Source organism: Caretta caretta, chromosome 3 (assembly GCF_965140235.1).
Source record: "Caretta caretta isolate rCarCar2 chromosome 3, rCarCar1.hap1, whole genome shotgun sequence".
NCBI classification, from domain to species: domain Eukaryota; kingdom Metazoa; phylum Chordata; order Testudines; family Cheloniidae; genus Caretta; species Caretta caretta.
Window position 1 is genome coordinate 158737420 of NC_134208.1, and position 23753 is coordinate 158761172.

At 47.6% G+C, this 23753-nt stretch overlaps 1 protein-coding gene across 2 annotated transcripts in view; it reads right to left on the reverse strand.

The window, feature by feature from the left end:
• Positions 1-20606, reverse strand: part of STUM (stum, mechanosensory transduction mediator homolog) — an 89051-nt gene extending 68445 nt beyond the window's left edge. The window contains exon 1 of one of the 2 annotated variants that reach the window (XM_075127050.1): positions 19586-20594. In XM_075127050.1, the coding sequence (XP_074983151.1) occupies positions 19586-19784 (199 nt within the window). In that variant the 5' untranslated portion in view covers positions 19785-20594. Of the gene's footprint in view, positions 1-19585 lie in introns of both variants that reach the window. The other variant, XM_048843354.2, reaches the window with a different exon arrangement.
• Positions 20607-23753: the final 3147 nt, after the last annotated feature.

Below are 23753 nucleotides of genomic sequence, written 5' to 3' on the forward strand. Positions count from 1 at the left end.
GCTTTTTCCACATCCTCTGTCACTAGTTTGCCTCCCTCATTCAGTAAGGGGCCCACACATTCCTTGGCTTTCTTCTTGTTGCCAACATACCTGAAGAAACCCTTCTTGTTACTCTTGACATCTCTGGCTAGCTGCAGCTCCAGGTGTGATTTGGCCCTCCTGATAACATTCCTACATGCCCGAGCAATATTTTTATACTCTTCCCTGGTCATATGTCCAACCTTCCACTTCTTGTAAGCTTCTTTTTTATGTTTAAGATCCGCTAAGATTTCACCATTAAGCCAAGCTGGTCGCCTGCCATATTTACTATTCTTTCGACTCATTGGGATGGTTTGTCCCTGTAACCTCAACAGGGATTCCTTGAAATACAGCCAGCTCTCCTGGACTCCTTTCCCCTTCAAGTTAGTCCCCCAGGGGATCCTGGCCATCCGTTCCCTGAGGGAGTCGAAGTCTGCTTTCCTGAAGTCCAGGGTCCGTATTGTGCTGCTTACCTTTCTTCCCTGTGTCAGGATCCTGAACTCAATCAACTCATGGTCACTGCCTCCCAGATTCCCATCCACTTTTGCTTCCCCCGCTAATTCTACCCGGTTTGTGAGCAGCAGGTCAAGAAAAGCGCCCCCCCTAGTTGGCTCCTCTAGCACTTGCGCCAGGAAATTGTCCCCTACGCTTTCCAAAAACTTCCTGGATTGTCTATGCACCGCTGTATTGCTCTCCCAGCAGATATCAGGAAAATTAAAGTCACCCATGAGAATCAGGGCATGCGATCCAGTAGCTTCCGTGAGCTGCCGGAAGAAAGCCTCATCTACCTCATCCCCCTGGTCCGGTGGTCTATAGCAGACTCCCACCACTACATCACTCTTGTTGCACACACTTCTAAACTTAATCCAGAGACACTCAGGTTTTTCTGCAGTTTCGTTCCGGAGCTCTGAGCAGTCATACTGCTCCCTTACATACAGTGCTACTCCCCCACCTTTTCTGCCCTGCCTGTCCTTCCTGAACAGTTTATAACCATCCATGACAGTACTCCAGTCATGTGAGTTATCCCACCAAGTCTCTGTTATTCCAATCACGTCATAGTTCTTTGACATCACCAGGACCTCCAGTTCTCCCTGCTTGTTTCCAAGCAGGGAGATTTGGGGAGACTTGGGACGGGAAGGGCTGTTGGGGTCACCCTGCAAGGAGTAACTGGGTTGGTGGAAGCCAGGGTGAGACGTTGTGCTTGTGGGCAGGCTACTGGTGTCAGGGCTCTGAACCACAGCTGCACAGCATGAAGGCACCCAAGGTCAGAGGGCAGGTGGTGACAGAACCCCTTACTGGTCTGGGTGATCCCAAAACGTCACAGGTGGACTTACTTCAGCGATAGAAAAACCCCTTCTGTCTGTCTAGTGAGTGTCTAACTACAGCTGTGCCACTCTAGCGCCTGTAGGGTAGACATACCCTAAGAGTCAGGGGGACCCAATCTGCTCGGCTACATCTGTGCCATCCTGTTGGCTTCAGTGGGACATCTGGGTGTAATTGACAGCCAAATTAGGTAAGCACATGACCACTATCACTTAATGTTTTAAAATAAAAAGAAGGAAAAGGTTTTGTGCTCACACCAGTCAGTATCTATGGACCCCGCTATCTGTTTGCTCTTTTGTATGATACAAGTGTCTTCAAGCAGCTCCTTGTCCTTTTCAGTCACACGAGCAATGTCCTCTGTAACCATAAAGAACTGTCAGCAGGAGAAAAAAGCTGATGTCTTTCCCAATACCGAGACCAAAATATTATTTACTTTGAATTTCTCTCTCTCAATCCCCTTTTAACTCCTCAGACATTAATCATAGTTTGTTTGTCAAACTCAGAGCTCAGAAACGCCTTCACTCCTTTTATTCCAAATACACATGATAAAAACATATACAATCATTGCCATTAATATGGGCGGAGCTGGCAGCATTTTCAGATTTATTTGGAATGTGAGAGCTAATGTAAGGCCCCATCCTGAAAATTCTTACTTCACTGAGTAGTCTTCCTACAGCAAAGCCAGTGAGCCATCATTCACACAGAATAACTGGAGAAGAAATCTGGTGTAAATGAGATCAGAATCAGGGCTTGCACTACACAGGGCTTCAGAGGGAGTTGTAACCTACACAGGCATGGCATGGGGAAACTTGGAATACTATAGGCTTCCCTCACAGACACATGAATATGTGACCAGTGGAGTCTCATAATCATTACACCACTGGCTCCACCATGCAGGGAACTGTACTAAATGACCTCTCGAGGTCTATTCCAGTCCTATCATTCTAAGTCCTATCCCAAAGCCATGACAGAAGCCACAGAGAGGATTATAAGGCAATGGGAGCTGAGGGTACTCAGTAGTTCACAGGTGCAGTTCTTGTGACTGCTTTGTAGGTATGCAACCATTTGGGGTCCATTTGTGCTTTCAGCCTTTGCTTGAGATTCAGAAAAAAGCTAGTCAGTTACATGGATAATGCAAATTTCCACCGCTATGTTACATACAGAGATCTAAACCCTCATGATTCTAGCACCCAAACTAACCACTAACTACCTGGATATAGGAAAGAACTTCCCTTATTGGGCAAGCTATATAATTGCCCATTACGGGGTTATTTGCAACTTACTATGAAGCATCTGGTACTGGCAACTGTCAGTGACCGGATACTAGACTAGATGGGCCACTGGTGTGATTTGGAATGGTAAATTCCTATGTTCCCATGCCAAGTTGCCACCTACTTTTCCCAATACTGCATACCAACTAAAATGTTGAATATGCACTCACACACAAAATTATGTTTATGGAAATGAAATTGTCATGGCAACAGCAAAGGTCTCACCAGTATTTTAAAAATAGCAAATTAACAAAACCCATTTATGAAATCCAAAATCCATTCTTTTATGAATACATTTAAAAACAGATTTTAAAAAATGGTTTCCTATCTACACAATAAAGAAATCATATAAACTGGAGATTTTGCCTTCTGATATTGGTGGATTTTTTTTTTTAATTTAGAAAAGCAGAGCTCAGTTTCAGGGTGATCATTATTCAGAACACTTTAGGGCTTATTAGTTTCTCACCAGGTAAAATATTGTCACACAAATAATATTATGATTCATACTCAGTAAGATTATTCTGTTTTTTAACCTAATACATTTATAACAGTGTTTAATCCTGGTGTGTCTATGATTTTGTGAATCTCCATATAAAAACCCAGTTTCTCAGGGGTTTATAACACTGCTCTGAAAATGTACTTGGCTCCAGGGTTACAGGGTTGTTTTCTTTTATAAATTTTCAATAAAATCAGTGTGGCCATTTAGGCTTTGCCTTTGCTAGACTTTTGGTCATGGTGTAACTCAAGCTTATTGCTTGCCAATGAACCTGTGTTAATTACCCTATGAACTTCAGCATAGACATGCATAATGTTTGTGGTTTGCTGAAAGCTCATCCTAGAGTAAATAACAAATATTTGTGTCTTTGGACAAACCTTTTTTAAAAGTATATTAGGAACAGAAAGAATCCTAGCAATGGTATTGGTCCATTACATGATGGAAATGGTAGAATGATCAATAATAATGCAGAAAAGGAAGACAAGTTAAATAAATATTTCTGTTCTGTATTTGGAGGGAAAAGATTGTTATCATTCAATGATGATAACAGTCTTTCCATTGCATTAGTATCTCAGGAGTATGTAAACAGAAGCTACTAAAATCAGACATTTTAAATCAGCAGGTCCACATACTGTACCCAAGAGTTTTAAAAGAGCTGTCTGAGGAGCTTGCTGCACTGTTAATGTTGACCTTCAATAAATCTTAGAACACTGGGGAAGTTCCATAAGAGTGGAAGAAATTGAATATTGTGCCAATGTTTAAAAAGGGTAAATGGGATCACCCAGGTAATTATAGACCTGCCAATTTGACATTAATCCTAGGCAAGATAATGGAATGGCTGATATGAGATTTGATTAATAAAGAATTAAAGTAGGGGAATAAAATTAATGCCAATCAACTTGGGTTTATAGAAAATAAATCCTGTCAAATTAATTTGATGTCTTTTTTTATAAGATTACAAGTTTTGTTGATAAAGGTAATAGTGTTGATGTAATACACTTAGACTTCTGTATGGCATTTGACTTGGTACTGCACATTTTAATTAAAAAACTAGAACATATACAATTAACGTGGTACACATTAAATGGATTAAAAGCTGGCTGACTGATAGCTCTCAAAATGTAACTGTAAATGGGAAATCATCATTGAGCAGGTGTGTTTCTAGCGGGGTCCAGTAGGAATCGGTTCTTTGCTCTATGCTATTTAACATTTTTAATCAATGACCTGGAAGAAAACATTAAATCATCACTGATAAAGTTTTCAAATGACACAAAGACTGTGGGGAGTGGTAATGAAGAGAACAGGTCACTGATACAGCACAATTTGGTTTGCTTGGTAAGCTGAGCGCAAGCAAACAATATGCATTTTAATACAGCTAAATATAAATGTACACATCTAGAAATAAAGAACATAGGCTATACTTAAATGGATGGGGGACTCTATCCTGGGAAGCAGTGACTCTGAACATGATTTGAGGGTTGTGGTGGATAATCAGCTGAATATGATCTCCCAGTGTGACACTTTGGCCAAAAGGGCTAATGCAATCCTTGGATGCATAAACAGGAGCATCTTGAGTAGCAGTAGAGAGGTTATTTTACCTCTGTAATTGGCACTGGTGTAACTGCTACTGGAATATTGTGTCCCGGTCTGGTTTCCATAATTCAAGAGGGATGTTGATAAATTGGAGAGGGTTCAGAGAAAAGTCATGAGAATGATTAGAAAATATATCTTATAGTGATAGACTCAAGGAGCTCAATCTATTTAGCTTAACAAAGAGAAAGGAATGACTTGATTACAGTCTGTAAGTACCTATATGGAAAACAAATATTTGACAATGGACTCTTCAATCTAGCAGAGAAAGGTATAACATGATTCAACAGCTGGAAGATGAAGCTAGACAAATTCAGACTGGAAATAAGGTGCATATTTTTAACAGTAAGAGTAATAATCATTGGAACAACTTACGAAGGGTCATGGTGGATTCTCCATCACTGGCAATTTTTAAAGCAAGATGCGATGTTTTTCTAAAAGCTCTACTCTAGGAATTCTTTTGGGTAAGTTCTGTGGCCCGTGATGTACAGGAGATCAGACGAGATGATCACAAGAGTCCCTTCTGGCCTTGGACTCTGTGAATCTTTATGATATGTCTGAATTAGCATTTCCATAGGTGTTTGGCCTGGCCTGGCCTACACACAGATTTTGTACCAGTATCACTATTTTAGTGAGGGGTGTGATTTCTTTTTACTGAAATAGTTGTACTGCTATAACCCCTAGAGTGGATGCCGTTATATCAGTGTAAAGGTTCCTTATACTGCTATAGCTTATTCCCTTCCCGTACAAGAATAGCTAAAGCAGTAAAAAAGCACCCTTATATCGAGTCCACATTAGGGGGTTTGTACCACTTTAACTATACAAATCTCAGGCTTTGCCTATACAACAGGGCCTTTGCCGAGATATACCAGTACAGCTATACCACAGAAGCCCCTAATGTAGACACAGCTTATGCCAAAAGAAAAACTCTGTGTTGGCTTAGTAACACCACCTTCCCAAATGACATTAGCTATTCAAAGCACTCTTCTGTTGGTATAGCTGCGTCTGCATGAGGTATTTTGCCAGCATAGCTGTGTCAGCGAGGGGATTTACACCCTGACTGACATAACTATACCAACAAAACTGTGTGGTTTAAACCTGGCCTCAGTAAAGCAGTACAACCTTTTGTGTGTAGATAAGCTAACTTGGGTCAATTGTCAAACAACTGGCTCGGGTTACAACAGGGGCAAAAACCCAGCGGCTATGCCTAGACTCGAGTATGTCTGCACTAGAATTTTTAGCTCGAGTTAACGGATTGCCAATTAAGTTTAGTTAACTAATGCTTTAGTAAACGCTAGTCTGGATACTTGAAAAAGAGTTTGTTCCAGGACACAAACGTTTGTGGGTTTGTGCAGAATAGCTTGTACAAACATGTTAGTACGTTAACTGGCAATCAGTTAACTTGAGTTTAAAAACTCTAGCGCAGTTTTGCCAATCCCAAGTCCCCAAAATCAGCATTTTTTCCTGAAAGATTCCGCAGACTGCAAAACCTAGTAAGTGTATAACGTTAGATATACCAACAAGAGGAAACCAATTAAATGAGAGGGGAAGTGATTCTTATTCAGACTTCAAATCACTTTGGTTTTTTAACACTTATTTAACTCAAACTCTCAAAAAACATATGGGGAAAATCTCTTTGTTAAAGATTTGGCACCCTTGCCCTGATAAATGAATGAAAAAGCGTCCAGTCTACATCAGGTACCTTCAGCAAAACCAGGGAAATCCAGACTTCGCACTCCTGCTATCTCTAATGCCTGGTCTGCACACATTTTTTGTTCTGGTAAAATGATGTCAGTTAGGGGTGAGATCCTTTACCAATATAGTTACACCAATATTACCCCTCGTGTTGGAGGCATGTTTAGTGGTGTAAATGTACTTATACTGGTATAGCTTAGGCCAGGTCTTTTGCCAGCACAGATATGTTGGTCAGGGATATTTATCTAGGTATCAGGAATCATAGAATATTAGGGGTGGAAGAGACCTCAGGACGTCATCTAGTCCAACCCCCTACTCAAAGCAGGACCAACACCAACTAAATCATTCCAGCCAGGGCTTTGTCAAGCCGGGCCTTAAAAACCTCTAAGGATGGAGATTCCACCACCTCCCTAGGTAATGCATTCCAGTGCTTCACCATCCTCCTAGTGAAATAGTGATTCCTAATATCCAACCTAGACCTCCCCCACTGCAAATTGAGACCATTGCTTCTTGTTCTGTCATCTGCCACCACTGAGAACAGCCGAACTCCATCCTTTTTGGAACCCCCCTTCAGGTAGTTGAAGGCTACTATCAAATCCCCCCTCACTCTTCTCTTCTGCAACTAAACTAGCCCAATTCCCTCAGCTTCTCCTCGTAAGCCATGTACCCTGATCATTTTCATTGCCCCCTGATCATTTTCATTGCCCTCCGCTGGACTCTCTCCAATTTGTCCACATCCTTTCTGCAATGGGGGGCCCAAAATTGGATGTGGCATCACCAGTGCCGAATAGAGGGGAATAATCACTTCCCTCGATCTGCTGGCAATGCTCCTACTAATGCAGCCCAATATGCTTTCTTGACAACAAGGGCACAGTGCTGACTCGTATCCAGCTTCTCATCCACTGAACTTGGGTTCTATTCCCAGCTTACCCACTGACTCTCTCAAGCAAGTCCACAACCTCTCTGTGTCTCCATTTTCACCGTCTGTAAACATGGAGATGATCATACTAACCGGCTTCACGCATGGGTCCTTTGTCAATGTCTGTCAGGCTCTCTGAGATCTGTGGATGGAGGATATAGGAGTATTGCCTCCTCCTGTCTGACTTCCCGTCTAGCCAAAATGCTCCAGCTAAAAGTACCTTCCTTGTCCAAGTCACTTCCCTCTTCAGATGCTTTCACTGGCTTCCCCACTCCTTCTGCACAGAGCTCAAGCTCGTTATTCTGCCCTTCAAGGCTCTGCACATCTCTGGCCCCGGCAAACAGATCAACTCTCATTTCCTTGTATAAAGCCCCCTCAGGCCCAGTCCTCTCCCCTGCATGTTCCTTTCTCCTCCCACACTTGACTTTGTGCTTTCCTTCATATCACATCTTGTGACTGGAATAGCCTCCTTCAAATTCACTTTATTCATGTAGCCATGTATCACCAATCTCCTCTTCCTGCTGTCTGCTCCCACCTTCACCTTTAATCTTCCTAAAGTATCTGTCTAAATTACATTAGGGATTGAATTGGATTGCAAGAGATGTTCAGCAAACTCTGTCTTCTTGGTTGTTTGTTAAGTGCAATGTACACCTATGCTATTGTATAGACAACAGCAGTGAACAGACGTACTTTTATTCGCTCCTTTTTTTCTTTTCCCATTTTGATGAAAATGGGAGGAGGGGTTGTTTGGATTTAACCAGATCCTTCAGTGGCTGCAGGGCCAGATTACCCATTAGGCACAGTAGGTACATGCCTCAGGGTGCTGGCATTCTAGGGGTGCCTAAACATTCAAATTTTGCCACTCCTGGGTCCGGCAGGGGCAGGGGCAGGGCCGGCTGAGGGGGAGACAGCCCCATGCAGCCCTGCTGGAGTGCTCCTCACTCAGCCCGGTGGACAGTCACCACCTCCCAGTGGGGCTCATGAGTGTGGCTGGGGAGCAGGGCTTGCGAGAGTGGGTCTCTGGAGGGCTTTGGGGGGGGCCTTTGGGCAGTAAGGCGGTGGGGGGCGCTTGGCAGTGGGGGGGGTTGTGGGTGGCTCTGGGCAGTGGGAGTTCTGTGGGGGGGCACTGGGAAGTTGTAGTGGGGCTATGCGGGGGGTGCTCCGAGCCATCATGGGCAGCAGGGGGCACCTCACAGCTCCCGGCCGCCACGGCGAGTGTGGAAGGGTGGGGCTGTGAGCTGCTGAAGGTGGCAGGGGGTGCTCCAAGCTGCTGTGGATGGCCAGGGGGTGCTCCAAGCCCATGCACCTGGGGTACCGCAGGTGTAAATCCAGCCCTGAGTGGCTGCACTCCAAATACTGTGGTACTGGGCTAGTGCTTGATAGCCTGAAAATGAAACTGACTAGAGAGTCACTATAATCAAGAGTAAAACTGACCAGACTACTTTCACTGGTCAGTGAAAAAAATAAACAACATAAATAAAAATATCATTATTTGTATTGTGATAATGCTCTGTGGTGGGGCAGCTGCCCTAGACAGGTAGATGGAGGGTTAAAGCAGCCCTCAAGGAGGCTGCACAAAACCCAACCAATGGGAGGAAGGCTTGTAGAGAGCCAATCAGGAAAAGGCTTGTTGGAGCAGCCAATCAGGGCCAGGGAGGGCCACATAAAAAGGGCTGCTCAACAGAGCAAGGGGAGTTTCCCCCAGGAATGCAAAGGAGATGGACTGGCTGCCTTAGAGGAGTACTTTAGCTAGAGCAGTGTCAGGGGAGCAATAGGGAGCTCCAGCTTGAGGACTGCCAGACTGAGGCTCCTGGTACAAAGGGCTGGGAAGATGCTAGAGCTATGGGGAAGTGGCCCAGGGAAATAGGCGGCAAGAGTTGGAGGAACGGCAGCACGTGGCTGCCGGTTATCGGGTCCCTGGGTCAGGGCCTGGAGTAGGGAGCTAGGCCCACTTGCCACAGAGGGGGGTGTCCAGTATTTGGACTACAGTTTACCCCTTGAGGTGAGGGGCTAGACTGAAGGCTGCAGTAGGCCACAGCAGCAGGTGGATGGACTAGAGACAGCCGGTCCCCCTGGAAGGGGGAAAAAGGGAGCGGGGCACAACTGGTGGGCTGTGCCCAGAAGAGGATGCTGTGGTCTGGGGAGTGATGTGGATCTTAGAGGTGGAGCAGAAGCGATGGCGGTGAGACACCATTAGGGGAAGGCGCACCGGCAACCCAAGAGCTAATTCCCAGCACAGCCAGCAGGAGGCATTGCGGGTGGTGAGTCTTGCCCGATTACATGCCCCCGATCAGGACCTCCTTCAGCTAGGCACCATACATAGACAGCCATGTCCCTGTCCCAGGGACCTGAGAACTGTATATGCCTGTCCTTGTTCAAGTGCTTGGAGTATTGTGCCCTATAATACACAATAAATTTATAATCTCTTAAAGCCAAACAGATAAACCCAACTGAAGGAGTCCAATAAATAAAAAGTGGGAAAGAGGAAGGTAATAAGTATTGGGGCAGCAGTGGCCATAATGAAATACATCAATGGGGTGGAAAACAGCTTTGAGATGTTTCTTAGACATGGGGAGAGATGGATGGAGGTGGCTATCAATGGGAAGTGAATTCCATCTAGCGCACAGCACATCTAAAACCTCAGCCCTTTCTGACCTGAGACATGGCTGGAGCCAGGAGGACTCTGTAACAAATCATTTATTGGATGAATGTTGCCCTTTCTTCTGTACACAAATTATCTGAACAGACATTGATTTTATGAGTTTGCTTGTTATTCCACATCGTCCAAACTCTTCATTGCTACAAACATATTCCAGACCCATTTGACCAGATCTTCGATCAGTCATTATTTGCAATCAACAGCCTAAGGTCTCGTCTACACAACAGGGAACAGTCGATCTAAGCTACGCAATTTGAGTTACGTGAATAGCGTAACTCAAGTTGACATAGCTTAGATCTATTAACTGGGGGGGTCTGACTACATGATGTCGACAGGAGACGCTGTCCCGTCAACTCCTCTTACTCTTCTTGATCCAGTGGAGTACAGGAGTCGCCGGGAGAGCAATCTGTGGTCGATTTAGCGGGTCTTCAGTAGACCCGCTAAATCTACTGTCGATGCATGGATTGCTGCTGGTCAATTCCATCAGTAAATGTAGACAAGCCCTTAGACACATGGTATTCTTTCTGATCTGACTGAAACTTTTGTAAACAGGAGGAGAGAAATCCAAGGACTTCTCTACACTGGAAAAAATGGGACCTGCAATGGTGGAAGCTGTAGTGTATACGAGACTCAGATGTTCTTACTACTGTCACTGTGTTAAACTAACCGTGCGATCCAGCTATACTACACCTTCCACCATTGATGGCACCAATGATGAATTACAGGTCTTCTTTTTTGACAGTGCAAATTCAGCCAGAGTTCTGTACTGAGAGTTCCACTATGAACCTTCACATGAACACAAACATGCACAGGTGTTTGCTTTCCACAAACTTGCTTGCAAACAGACTAAACAAAATCACTCATTTCCACATTTATGGACAAAAAGGGAAAAAATACCACAATGAGTTCCTGAGTTTAGTGCACAGAGGTTTGAAAGTCCTTTTTTCTTCTTGTATTATTTGCCAGATACTAGATGTGACAATGAGAATGTTTTAAAATTCTTCAATTTAATAAACTGAAGTGTTGTTGGTAATGGGGTGACCAGACATCTCAATATTAGGGGCTTTGTCTTGTATAGGAACCTAGTAACCCTACCCAACTCCCGGTCCTAATTTTTCATACTTGCTATCTGGTCACCCTAGTATTGGTAACAAAGGGAGGAGACTTTGCCTTGAGACGTCCATTTAATTAATATGACAGCAGAAATAAATAGGATATTGATATCATCATGCAGATTTCATTCTTCTGACTGTTGCAGGTGATGATTTGTGCCCTTATTCAGTTTATGCATAGAGAACTCAACGGGGCTCTCTGCCACAGAGTTGTAATTAGAGCCCTCAGGCAGATCATCCATTTGAATAAATGGATGTAGCTCCATTAAAGTCAATGGTACTACACAAATTTATTCCAGCTAAGTATCCGGCCCTTAAACTTCAACAAGGAGACTGTAAACTGAATAAACAGTTGGAGAAGAAGAGAAGAGTTGTGATCAAGAGTGGAAACATTCAGGATAAACAAGAATTGCACAGCACTAATGAAAAACATTCAGTGGGATGAGAATCATTCCCTGCCTCTCTGCATATCTGTGGGAGGCCATGGACTGCACATCCTTCAACTGGGACCTTCAGTGGTTACCTGATGGTGGCTCCCCCATCTTGTCCTCACATTATTTCAAGCCATTTCTTTCAGTTAATGCACAAAGATGCTCTCTTTAAAACCACCAAGTCTGAACAATACAGGATGTGGTCCAAACCTCCGCTCCCAATCTGAAACGGGGTTTTCATACCAGAGAATATCTTACACTTTCAGATCATTCCACTCACTTTTCATATTTCCTCCAACGCCCCTCACAGCACCATGTGTTTTAGTGGAGGAGATATGTGTAGGGAGGGGGCCATGACTTCAGTGTATTGGCTCAGGGGGAATGCTAGGGAGCCATATCCACTCCCACGCTGGCTGGCACATGGCAGCTCCAAGGGAACACAGTCTGCCAGCAAAAGGGCCTGGCCAACCCCTCATCTCAGCTGCCATCTGCAGCACATGCTAGCTGGAGGCTTGCACTGTGAAATCCAGCAGGATCTGTCAGGTACTGGAACAACTTGTATAGTGGGGGTGCTGAGAGCCATTGAACCAAACTGTAAACCCTATATATAATGGAAACCACTTCAAGCCAGAGCGTGCAGCAGCACTCCCCGCATCCCTAGTTCCAGCACCTACAGGATCTGTGGAGCAGAAGATGCACCTGAGGAGTGTCTCTGGCTCCTCTGGCTGCCACTTTCAGGGCTCACCAGAGCAGGATTTGGTACTGAGGCTTAAAAACAGCCTCTCTTCCTGAGGTTCTTACTGCAGGATACAGCTAACTCTCATTGACTTCAGTTCAAAGTGCCTGTGATACAACTAGAAATAACAACTAGTTCTTAGATAATGTTTTTCAGCAGTAGATCTCAAAGCACTATACATAGCACAGCAGTATCATTACCCCCACTTAAAGATGGGGAAACTGAGGCACAGGGCTAGGAAGTGACTTGCCCATGGTCACCCAGCAGGCCACAAGCAGAGCCAGAAACAAAAGCCAGATCTTCTGATGCTCAGTCCTGTGCCTGGACTCTGGCTCTCCCTTTTCTCTCTCTCTCTCAGCCTAAATCTTCCCCTGTTCTGACCTTGAACTTGTGACACCTCCATTATTTCTATGATTGTGCCTTCCATGTTCAGAAAGGCAGAGCTAGGAGAGATGCAGCTAAGGCAGATTGAAAATTCTGACCCAGCACCTCCACAAGCTTTTATGTCAAAATATCGCAGATGAATCCAAGCAGCGTAGGAAGGTAAGTACCTCGTGTTCTGCCATGCCAGAATACAATGTGATGATCCTAAAGGTCGTATGTGGCCCGAAGTTATGGCAAAGCAAGGGGAAGTGACGAACCTATTTTCATTGCCCCAAATGGAGCAATTAGCATTAACAGTGAAAAGTAAATTAGATGTTTAAAAATTCTCAGATTTCACAATCTAAGGTGATCAAGTTTGGTTTAGTACATGTTGTGGTGGGCCACAGCCCTACCCCAGTCAGGAAATGGTTAAAGAGCTCCCGTGCACTTAATCAGCCTCAGCTCGGTGCACCTGGCAGACTTGTCAAGCCTGGAAATGGGCAGGTCCTTAAAGGAGAGGATCTCAGCATAGTGTGACACTGAGAGGAACAGGACTGTAACTCAGAGCTCCACAGCTCCTTGAAGCAGGGGATGCTGACCTGCAAAACAGCTCGTGAGCCTGGGCGGCCCTGGCCCTCTCAGAAAGGCGAAGAGCTGATACCTCTTTTGTCATTGGCTTCCCACGGGCCTAGGACTCTGCTTTTTGTGGCCTGAGGAATCACACTGACTTTTGGTGTGGACAACTTTAACTCCCCGCTTCTTCCCCTTTGCTCCCCCATCCCCCGCAAAAGGGTCAGTACTTTTCAGCAGCACAGCCAGAGGGCTCTGCCCTGACTCTGACAGGAGCAGTGCCCACCCTCTCCACAAGGGGGCAGTAGAGAGGTATTGCCTGCTACAAATGGCAGTGAATGCAGGTGAGTGCTTCCCAACCCAGACACACGAGTAAATCAATGGGAGCTGGGAAACCCATGCACAGGAGAGATAGAAAATCCAAGCAGCACTGATCCAGAGCAGGGATGCAAATGGCTGACAGAGAGCCTGTGACAACAGGCAGCCCAGCCACAGCAGTTTCCGCAGCAACTGTTACAACAGTGGGCCACTCAACAACAGCTACAAACAGCCCAACAGCAGCAGCTGCTAGGTGAGATGGCAACCAGCAGAAGGACCTGCAACCAAACTTGCTACCACTACGACTGACAGAGCTAGAGCCTGCCGGGGCAGCCGGAGTCTGGCAGCCAGAGTGGGAGCCTGGGGCCTGTGCTCCCACCAGTACCAATGAAGCTGACTAAGATGGAGCCTGGCGACTCCCTGAGGCTTTCTGGACCATTTTTGAGTGAGTGGCAGTGGCCTCCCAATGGCCTTCAGAACCCTGAGCCCTTGTGCTGGCCGCCTACCTGACTGGTGCAGCCTAGGCAGCCGACTGAGTGTTTGACCCTGTGGGATTATGCAGGTTAAGGGTGCCACCCTGAACTTTCTCAATATCTGACAAGAGATGCACTGCTGCCGCTTCTGGATGGAAATGGGAGCCCCGCTTGGCGGGGGGTGGCCCAAAACCAGAAGGAATGTTGCTGCTGATGGTTACGGCCAGCCGAGCAGACTGCAAGTGGCTGAGTTAGTACTGGTTGAACAGTTCATACAAATACTCCCCACTGGTGGATACTGAGACGTCACCCAGGGTCTCTATCAAAGGCCGTGCAGCTGATAAGAAAACTTTATGGCCTCTGGGGAACCCCCTGAACTAGGGGGAGGGCACAACCTGGGGCTAAGAAGCTAACCCAGCCTGATGTGAAGCCAGCCAGATGAGACAATAGGCTCAAAGCACTACACGGTTTCTCATGTGGGCTACTGAGACACATCTGAAGAGATTGTCCCCTGGTGGACAAAAGGACCCACCAAAACAACAGTCCCCATGTGGATCAATGGGACCAAAATGCAAGGTCTGTTGGATAACACGGGAAGATATTAAGATTGCATAGTCAATGAGCTAGCATCCCAAATGGTAGCGCACCATGAGGCATGAGAGCTGAAGCAAGCACACATGACTGGAAATGTACCATGCACACAAGAAATAGGGCCAGCCATGCCCTTAATTCCTCAAGCCATAAGTCTGAGTGCCTAGGCAAGAGATAAAAGGGCAACACTAGTAGTGAGGAAACACTTGAAGAGGAAGCAGTAACAAATACCCAACAAGAAAAGGAGTACTTGTGGCACCTTAGAGACTAACCAATTTATTTGAGCATGAGCTTTCGTGAGCTACAGCTCACTGAAGTGAGCTGTAGCTCACGAAAGCTCATGCTCAAATAAATTGGTTAGTCTCTAAGGTGCCACAAGTACTCCTTTTCTTTTTGCGAATACAGACTAACACGGCTGTTCCTCTGAAATACCCAACAGTAAGTAGAGATGGCTTAGGATGTTATAGTGGGATGAGATGGTGGGATCTCTTGTACTGGATGCCCCTTGCAACACATTTAGGCACCTACTGCTTCACATCATGTGTAGCCTGAGACATATTGCCAGGATTTGGCCAGGACAGTCAAAAGTCACATTCTTAGTGACCTTATGCCCCCTGGGTAAATTCCCATTGAAATGTGTAGGATTTTACCAGCTTCATCACAAGACAGACTGTATGTAAATGAGTCAAATTCAGAGCCAAAATCTGCCTCAGATACAAATGTACTATTCTGACCAAAGTCAACAGGAACCTGTGATGGGTTATACAAATCCCACATGGCACAATGTGGGCTTAATGAGCTAAAGAGGGCTCAGGTGGTTCCAATCTGTTGCATCTGTGAGAAATGACAGGACCGGAGGGAGACACTTAAGAGGAAAAGCCCCAGCTCAGCTGATGGCAGACCAAGGAGGAGAGCAAATCTTCAGTGCTCAGCTACTGAAGAGAGGGCTGACTGAAGGCAGGCACTCGCCAGCTGACAGTTGACCGGTGTCCCCTCCTCAGAAAAGGGAGGGCCAAATGCTAATGGACTTTGAGAGGGAATCAATCCCTTTTACTTGTGAAATCAATTCCCCTTAAAAAGAAAAGGAGTACTTGTGGCACCTTAGAGACGAACAACCCCTTCACAGAACCCCATGCACAGACATAGAAGGCTGGTATTTTTTCTTTGCTGTTGCTTTTACAGCTGAAAATCCAAGTGGAAAGTGGTCCAGCCATAAAGTACCATTGAAATGAGCAGATCAATGTGAAGAGGGGTCTGAATAATCTAAGGCTTTTAAGAAAAAAGGACTTTGGGTTGGCCTAGCAATCTCATGGTAATATAATAGGCACAGATGCAGAGATCCAAGTCCAAGCCTAAAGCTCCCAGCCTGGCAAAGACTGGAAGTATTGTGCAGGTAAAAGCCTTGGACCTTAGAAGGGAGGGAGTGCCTTCTGCAAAGAATGGCACTGATGAACTACAGAGGGCTTTCTGCAGGGTTTGGTCAGGGGGAAAACCCTGTACAAAAAATGAAAAATCCATAAATACAGCTCCCCTATGCCCTCCCATGGTGGCCCAGGGAAAATGATGAGGCAATTTTTAGGGTTCTGAGTAGCTTGTAGTCCCCAAATAATGTAGTCTAATAAATAGCGGAAAGGGTACTGACAGCCTCTCCCTTGCCAGATTTTCTTATAATTCTACAGAGAGGGGGAGGGGGTATTTTCTCCTGTGATAGAAAGATATCTTCAGAAAGATAGAAGGAAAACTTTGGTTTTCAAAATATTTGGGGGGGGGAGAGGTGGAGAAAATGTTACATGATAAAGGGTCATGTGATAAAGATACAGAGGCACTCAACTGGAGTACTTCTACGTGGTCCATTAATCTATGTTCTTGAAGTGGCTGAATACAAGGAACACTAACGTAACATACCTGAAGGGTGTGATATGGAAGCATATACCCCAGTGTCATAGTTATATAACAAAACTTTAAAAAATTGAATGTTTTCCCTTGAAATAGATCCCTGGGTTTTTTAAAACATTGTACATGTTGTAAAGACATTAGTTTGTATATGGTGTTGCACTTAAGGTAACTACTTTCATCTCAGGAACTCAGTCATTATGCATGCATTAAACCATACAAACACACCTGCAAAATACGTGTGGCAGGGTGCTATCCCTTTAAGAGCAGGGCAAGGTGGGAAAACTTTCTAGGATATAAAATAATCTCCAGAGGGGAGGCTTTGATGAAGGAAAGATCAGCAGGAACAGCAGTAAGGAGTCTACAGCCCAGAATGGGAATTCTGAGGTATGGGTTGTTCCTGGTTTTTGTTTTTGTTAAACTGTGATTTGGCCTTGCATTCCTTGAATCCTTGTACTGCTAAGGCTTAGGGATCCATATGGCTCTGCATTGCAGTAGGCAAGTATCCCCATTTTACAAATGAGGAAATGAGGGTTAAAGCTAACATTTTCAAGAGCGGCCTCAGTTGGGGACTGTCCTACTACTAGAGTAACCAGACATCTGATATTCAAAGACATTAGCGTCCACAGCTTCCATGGACATTGTTGATTGAAGTGGAATAAGCACCAATGTGCCTCAAAGGGAGTACCTAAAAATGGAGGCCAACAAAATTAATGGAAGTTTCCAGAAATGTTGACCTCAGTGGCTTGACCATGGTCACTTAGTGTAGTCACTATCAAAGTGAGGATATTAGAACCCAGGAGTTCTACGTGCCAGTCCTCTGCTCTAAGCACTAGACTGCACAGCTTCCAAACAGTCTGTGGAAAATCCCTGCCTAAAGGGCACATTAACTGGCCCAAAGGGGTAGAAATTCCTGAGAGCTTTCTGTTAAGAATAATTACTACATTGCTGGGTCTCTGTGCAGCCACCACTTCAGCTGTGAACCCCACAGAGTGAGCACAGAGTAGGGGAGCCAGAAGGATGTCATCTCAGTCTTGACATCATTTCCTGGCTGCTGTAAAAATTCATATTTTGGCATTTCCATCTTTACTTTTAAAAAATAAATGAAATATAAATGTAGTAGAGTGGATGCTATTAATTCCTGTTTTAACAGATGAAGAAAAAAATATGCTTTCATTCTAGCAGGTGGAAAATTCTGCTGTGACTAAAATGACATTCTCCTGCTTCCTGTGTCTAGGCCTTGTCTGTGCTCAGAGCTGCAGGAAGTAAGACCCAGTTGAATGTCACTTGTTCGAACACACTGATTTTTCAGAAGGCAGTTCTTTTGAGTATTAAAAAAAGCAACAGTTCATTTTTGTGCCACTTCTTAAAGCGGATGGGGGAAGCCACAGGCTCCTGTGTGTCATCATGTAGAACAATGCCAAGCAGAGAAGAATACAGAGAAAGGAGAAAGGGATAAATACATTCCCTAACTAGGAACAGGCAACAGAAGGTGAAATCCTGACCCCCTTGAAAACAAGGGGAGTCTTGCCACTCACTTCAGTGGAGCCAAGATTTCAGCCAGAGCTGGGGCTGGAGAGGGTTCTCTGATGCTGTCCTCACCCCCAATCTACAACAAAATATTGATCTTTAGTTCTACCCCTTTAAGAAGAACTTTCTGCCAGGAAAAGTAGTGACCTCAGGAGACCGATCTATAAGCACTTTCTCTACCAAAACCCAGCAGGTTGGCAAAAGCTCCAGGGTGCCTGATCCAAAGCCCTTGGAAGCCAGGGGAAGGGATTTAGGCCCTCAGGGCTCAGCGGCACAGGGGTTCCTCAGGACTCCTCCCCCCACCCCCCGTTTCGCCATCTCTGCAAAGGCATTTTGCAGGGGGTGACGTGCAATATGGAAGGACCTTCTAAAAGCGCGAACACCCCCCACCTTGTGCCATCCCCGCGGCACAGACGCTGGTGCATGGGTGGAATCGAGGGCTGGCGCCTCTGGAGCCAGCTGGTCCTTTCCTGCGCTCAGCAGGGCCCTGTCTGCCACATCCCGGGGTGGGGGGGTCCGCGGAGTATTGCGTGAGCCCCAGACCTGCCTCTCTCCCGAGCGGGTTGCAGCGCTGCACAATCCGAAGTTAGCACTGAGCAGAAAAACACACCAGGGCCAGCCAAGGTGCAGATCTTCGCGGGGTCCGAGAGAGAGGGAGAGGCAGGCGGCCCCCTAAGAGCCAGGGGGTCTAGACAGCTCCTACCCCTGGCTTCCCCTCTTGCAAAACTAAAGCAGAAGTGACACACACTAGACTAAGTGCCCGGAGCAGCTCCGCCCCCAGCCCAGCCTGGGGCGATCTCCCGCACTGCTTCGGGCGAGAAGGTGGCCAGCTGGAGAGGGGAAGCCGTGTGAAGTGCCAAAAGAGGGGCGGCCTCGCCCCTCACCTGGCATCAGCCGCCCTGATCAGAGCTCAGCGAAATCCGCCTGGGGTTACGGAGCGAGGGCAGCGGCTGCCCCAGGAGGAGGAGGGAGGGCAGGGCACTATTCCCGATTTCCCTGTTCGATCGGGTCAGGAAAAGTTGGGAGGGGGGTGTCCTAGGAAAGTAGCGGTAGCAGCAGCCAGGCTGAGGAGCGGGGTGCAGTCCAGTCCTCCAACCCGCTCCCGGCTCCTCCGGCCGCGATCGCCTCATTACCACGCCGCGGCCACTCTCAGCACCCACCGTGCACTTAACCGCTTGCAAAATCTGCAAGCAGCAGGGAGCGAGCCGGAGCCGGAGCTTGGGGGGAATCAGGGACGGGGCCTGGCTCTTGTCCGCTTAGAAGGGAAGGTGGCTCGCCCCAGTAGCAATAACAATGACCGCAAATCCCCTGGCTTCACCCCGGAGCCCTTGTAGCCGCGAGCCCCTCCATGCAACCCCCCCCCCCCCAGCTGCACAGTAACCCCCGTTACACCCCGTAACCCTTCCGTGCTAGGTACAGACGCGCTCCCGTACCGGACAGATCTATCCGGCGCCACCTGTGCACACAGCAGCCCTTAGCTCTCTCCCCGCCCCCCAGCACGAGTGACCCTCCGCCCCTGGTCTGCAAGCACAGAAGCGCCCTTGCAGTGACCCCCCCCGCCGGCCGGGCACCAAGGGCAGCTCGGGGGGCTCCTTACCTAGCCCTGGCACGAAGGTGTTGAGGAACAAGCAGATGACAGCCACGGGGAACGGCATGTAGGGGATGGCAGCGCGCAGGGGTCCCTTCTTCTCCCGGACTTGCACCACCACCCCGCTGGAGGAGGCAGTGCCCCTGCTGGGCTCCCCGGCCGCCGCCGCCGCCGGGGCAGGCTCCCCTTCTTTGGGAAGCGGATCCATGGCTGGCGCGGCGCGGCGCGGCGCTGGCGGAGCTCGCCCGCTGCTAGAGGCGGCGGCGCCCGGGGCTGGGGGCACGGGGAGCCTGTCTGTGCTGGGAGCCGCGGCGGCTGCTGTACTGAACTAGCGCTCCGGCTCCTGAGTGCTCGGTTTAAAGAGACAGTGCGCTGCCACACGCACTCAGGCACACACAGTCTCCCCCCCACACACACACACACTCCCCAACGCACACTCTCTCTCCCACCCACGCCCTTTCTCTCACACGCACACGCACATACACAGTCGCTCACACACACAGTCCCTTTCCCACTCACGCCCTTTCTCTCTCTCTCTCTCTCTCTCTCACACACACACACAGTTGCTCACACACACTCTCCCCCAACACACAGTCTCTTTCCCACACACGCCCTTTCTCTCTCACACACACACACACAGTTGCTCACACACACTCTCCCCCAACACACACAACCTTTCCCACACACGCCCTTTCTCTCTCTTTCTCTTTCTCACACACACAGTTGCTCACACACACTCTCCCCCAACACACAGTCCCTTTCCCACACACGCCCTTTCTCTCTCTCTCTCTCTCTCTCACACACACACAGTTGCTCACACACACTCTCCTCCAACACACACCTTTTCTCTCATACACAGTCTCTCAGATACACTCTCCAACACACAATCTCTCCACACACTTCCTCCAACACACACACTCTCACACACACACACACAGTCTCCCTCATGCTCTCACCAACACACACCCTCTTTCTCTCTCCCATACACTCCCCCCACATAGCCTCTCTCTCTCACACACACACACAAAGTCTTCTTCACACACTCCTTCCAACACACACTCTCTTTCTCTCTCTCACAAACTCCCCCTCACACCTACATCTAATCTCACTCCTCAATTTCTCTCTCTAGACTAAGATAGATGGTCATGTTTAAAATTTATTAACTAAGCTGGAAAAGGGCACTCTGATTCTGAAATACAGGTCTGCATAGGGATTTAGGGTTTGTCTACACTGGCAGAGTTACCTCCCCGGCAGTTACAGCGCCACTCAGAGAGCGCTGAAGGGAAACCGCTGTTGTGTGTTCACACTGTGAGCTGCCTGCGCAATAGCATGTTCACACTTGTGGCTCTTACAGCGATATTCGGAGCGGTGCACTCTGGGCAGCTATCCCACAGAGCATTTCTTCCTCTTCTGCTGCTAAGAGTTGTGAGAAGGTGGAGGGGGTCATGGGGCATCCTGGGTCCTGTCCTAATGTCCTGTGATGCATTGCTTCGCATCTCAGCAATCCCTGTGCTTCTGTCCGCATTTGGCGCCATCTTTCAATGGTTTATGTACTGCACACTCTGCCCCTTCGATCGGCAGGAATGGATCCCGTACTGTTGACCAATATGCTGCTCGCTCTCACTAACACATCATGAATGGCAGTGGAGTTATTCCTTAAACTACAAAGGCAAGAGGAGTTTGACATTGATCTCACCACGTGTAGTAGCTATGACACGAGATTGCTTGTGGCATTCATGGAGGTGCTGACCACAGTGAAACACCAGTTTTGGGCTCAGGAAACAAGCACTGTGTGGTGGGATCACATCTTGATGCACGTCTGGGATGATGAGCAGTGGCTGCAGAACTTTCAGATGTGGAAAGCCACATTCATGGGACTGTGTGATGAGCTCGCCCCAGCCCTGCAGCGCAAGGACACAAGAATGAGAGTTGCCCTGTTGTTGGAGAAGCGCATGGTGATTGCACTGTGCAAGCTGGCTACTCCAGACTGCTACTGATTGGTCGCTAACCAGTTCGTAGTGGGAAAGTCGACCGTTGGACTTGTGTTGACGGAAGTGTGCAGGGTCATTAATCACATCCTGCTCTGAAAGACCGTGACTCTGGGCAATGTGCGTTACATTGTGGATGGCTTTGCACAAATGGGCTTCCCTAACTGCGGAGGGGCGATAGATGGCACGCATGTTCCAATTCTGACACCAGACCACCGAGCCACTGAGTACATTAATCAGAAGGGGTATTTCTCTATGGTTCTCCAGGCACTTGTGGATCACCCTGGGCGTCTCACGGACATTAACACAGGCTGATCTGGAAAGGTGCTTGACGCATGCATCTTTCATAACACTGGCCTGTTCAGGAAGCTGCAAGCAGGGACTTTCTTCCAGGACCAGAAGATCGCCTTAGGGGAATTGAAATGCCCATTGTGATCCTGGGAGACCCTGCCTACCCCTTAATGCCGTGCCTTATGAAGCCATACACGGGGCACCTTGACAGCAGCAAGGAGCAGTTCAACAACAGGCTGAGCAAGTGCAGAATGACTGCTGAGTGTGCTTTTGGCCATTTAAAGGCCCACTGGCGCTGCCTGTATGGGAGGCTGGACCTGGCCAATGACAATATTCCTATGCTTATAGCCACATGCCTCATGCTTCAAAATATTTGTGAAGGGAAGGGTGAAAACTTCACTCAGGGGTGGACTGCTGAGGCTCAGTGCCCGGAGGCTGAATTTGAACAGCCAGAGACCAGGGCTATTAGAGGGGCTCAGCGTGGGGCCATAAGGATCAGGGATGCCTTGAGGCAGCAATTTGAAGCTGAAAGCCACTGATATTTGTCGCTATGCTCAGGAGTGCAGTGCTTGTAATGCTAGGAGGTGATTGTGCTTGGTGCAGACGATGCACTGTGAAGGTTTAAGAAAATTGCTTGTTGCTTTGCAGGGCTCTGTTTGCTTTCAATGAATGGAATAAAGATTGCTTTCAACCCAAAACAATTCTTTTATTAAAAAAAAAACCCCAAAAAACCAAATCAGCACCGTGGGGGATGGGGGAAGGAACGGTCCCAGGAGGAGGTGGGGTCCTGGGATGGTTAAAGGTTTGTGTATGTCCAGGTATCCGATGCAACCTTGTCCTTTGGAGTGCAGTGCAGCAGGTACTGTACTTCAGCAGGGCTAAACTGCAGAGGGACGGGTGTTCAGTGCAGTGGGTACTGGGCGTCTGCAGGGCTCGACTGTGACGGGGCAGGAGTGGAATGCAGCCGGTACAGTCTGGAACCAGGAGGTTGATAAGAGTGTGCTGGCCATGAATGGGGGGCACATGGGAAAGAGTATTGTGACAGCGGCTGCAGGGGAGGGCGGGCGTGGAGCTGCTCAGTTTGCAGTGCTAGTAGCACCTGGAGCGTGTCTGCTTGGCGCTCCGTAACGTTTAAGAGCCGCTCGGTGGCTTCATTCTGGCGTGCCGCGTTCTCCTTTCGGTCCCTCTTCTCGCTGTCCCACCACTCCTTCGATTCTTGTTTTTCGGCCGCGGAGTGCATCATGACGTCATGCAGGAAGTCCTCTTTAGTTTTTCGTGGCCGCTTTCTAATTCTGCGCAGCCATTCAGCCTGCGATAACAAAGAGGGAGGCTGGGCTCCCAAGGTCATATCTATGAAGCCAGAATGCAACATTTTACAGAAGCAGTGTTGTTTGCAACGCACAGACCACTGATTCAGTGATTTAAAAGACAGTCACTATTCACATACCTGTCACTAACTGGCTGACCCCGGGCAAGCACATATGAACCACAAGACCCCCAAAATAGTGAGTAACCACAGGGGCAGGGGAAATCAGTGTTCCAGGACTGTACTGTACACTGGGCACATGGCTCTTGGGGAGAGCCAGCACTATAGGTGGGGTCTTATAATCATTCCTGTCCCCACATCTTCCACAGGTTGTGTTCATTTTGGAAGATATCTCGCTGCTGAGGGTGAGCAGGGAATCAAGGGAGGGTCTTCTCCAAGACTGCAGCTTCCGCCCTGGACCTTTTGCGGCTCGCCTGTGTGCAGCAGTGGTCCCTTCCCCCTGCCCCATGACGACAGAGTGGTACAGGAAAGTTACCGTTAATCGGGCAAGAAACAAAGCAGCTCTGCCAAAGAATCTGCAGCAGCGGATTGCCCAGTATCTCCATGAGAGTTTCTGTTCTGCCGCTAGACT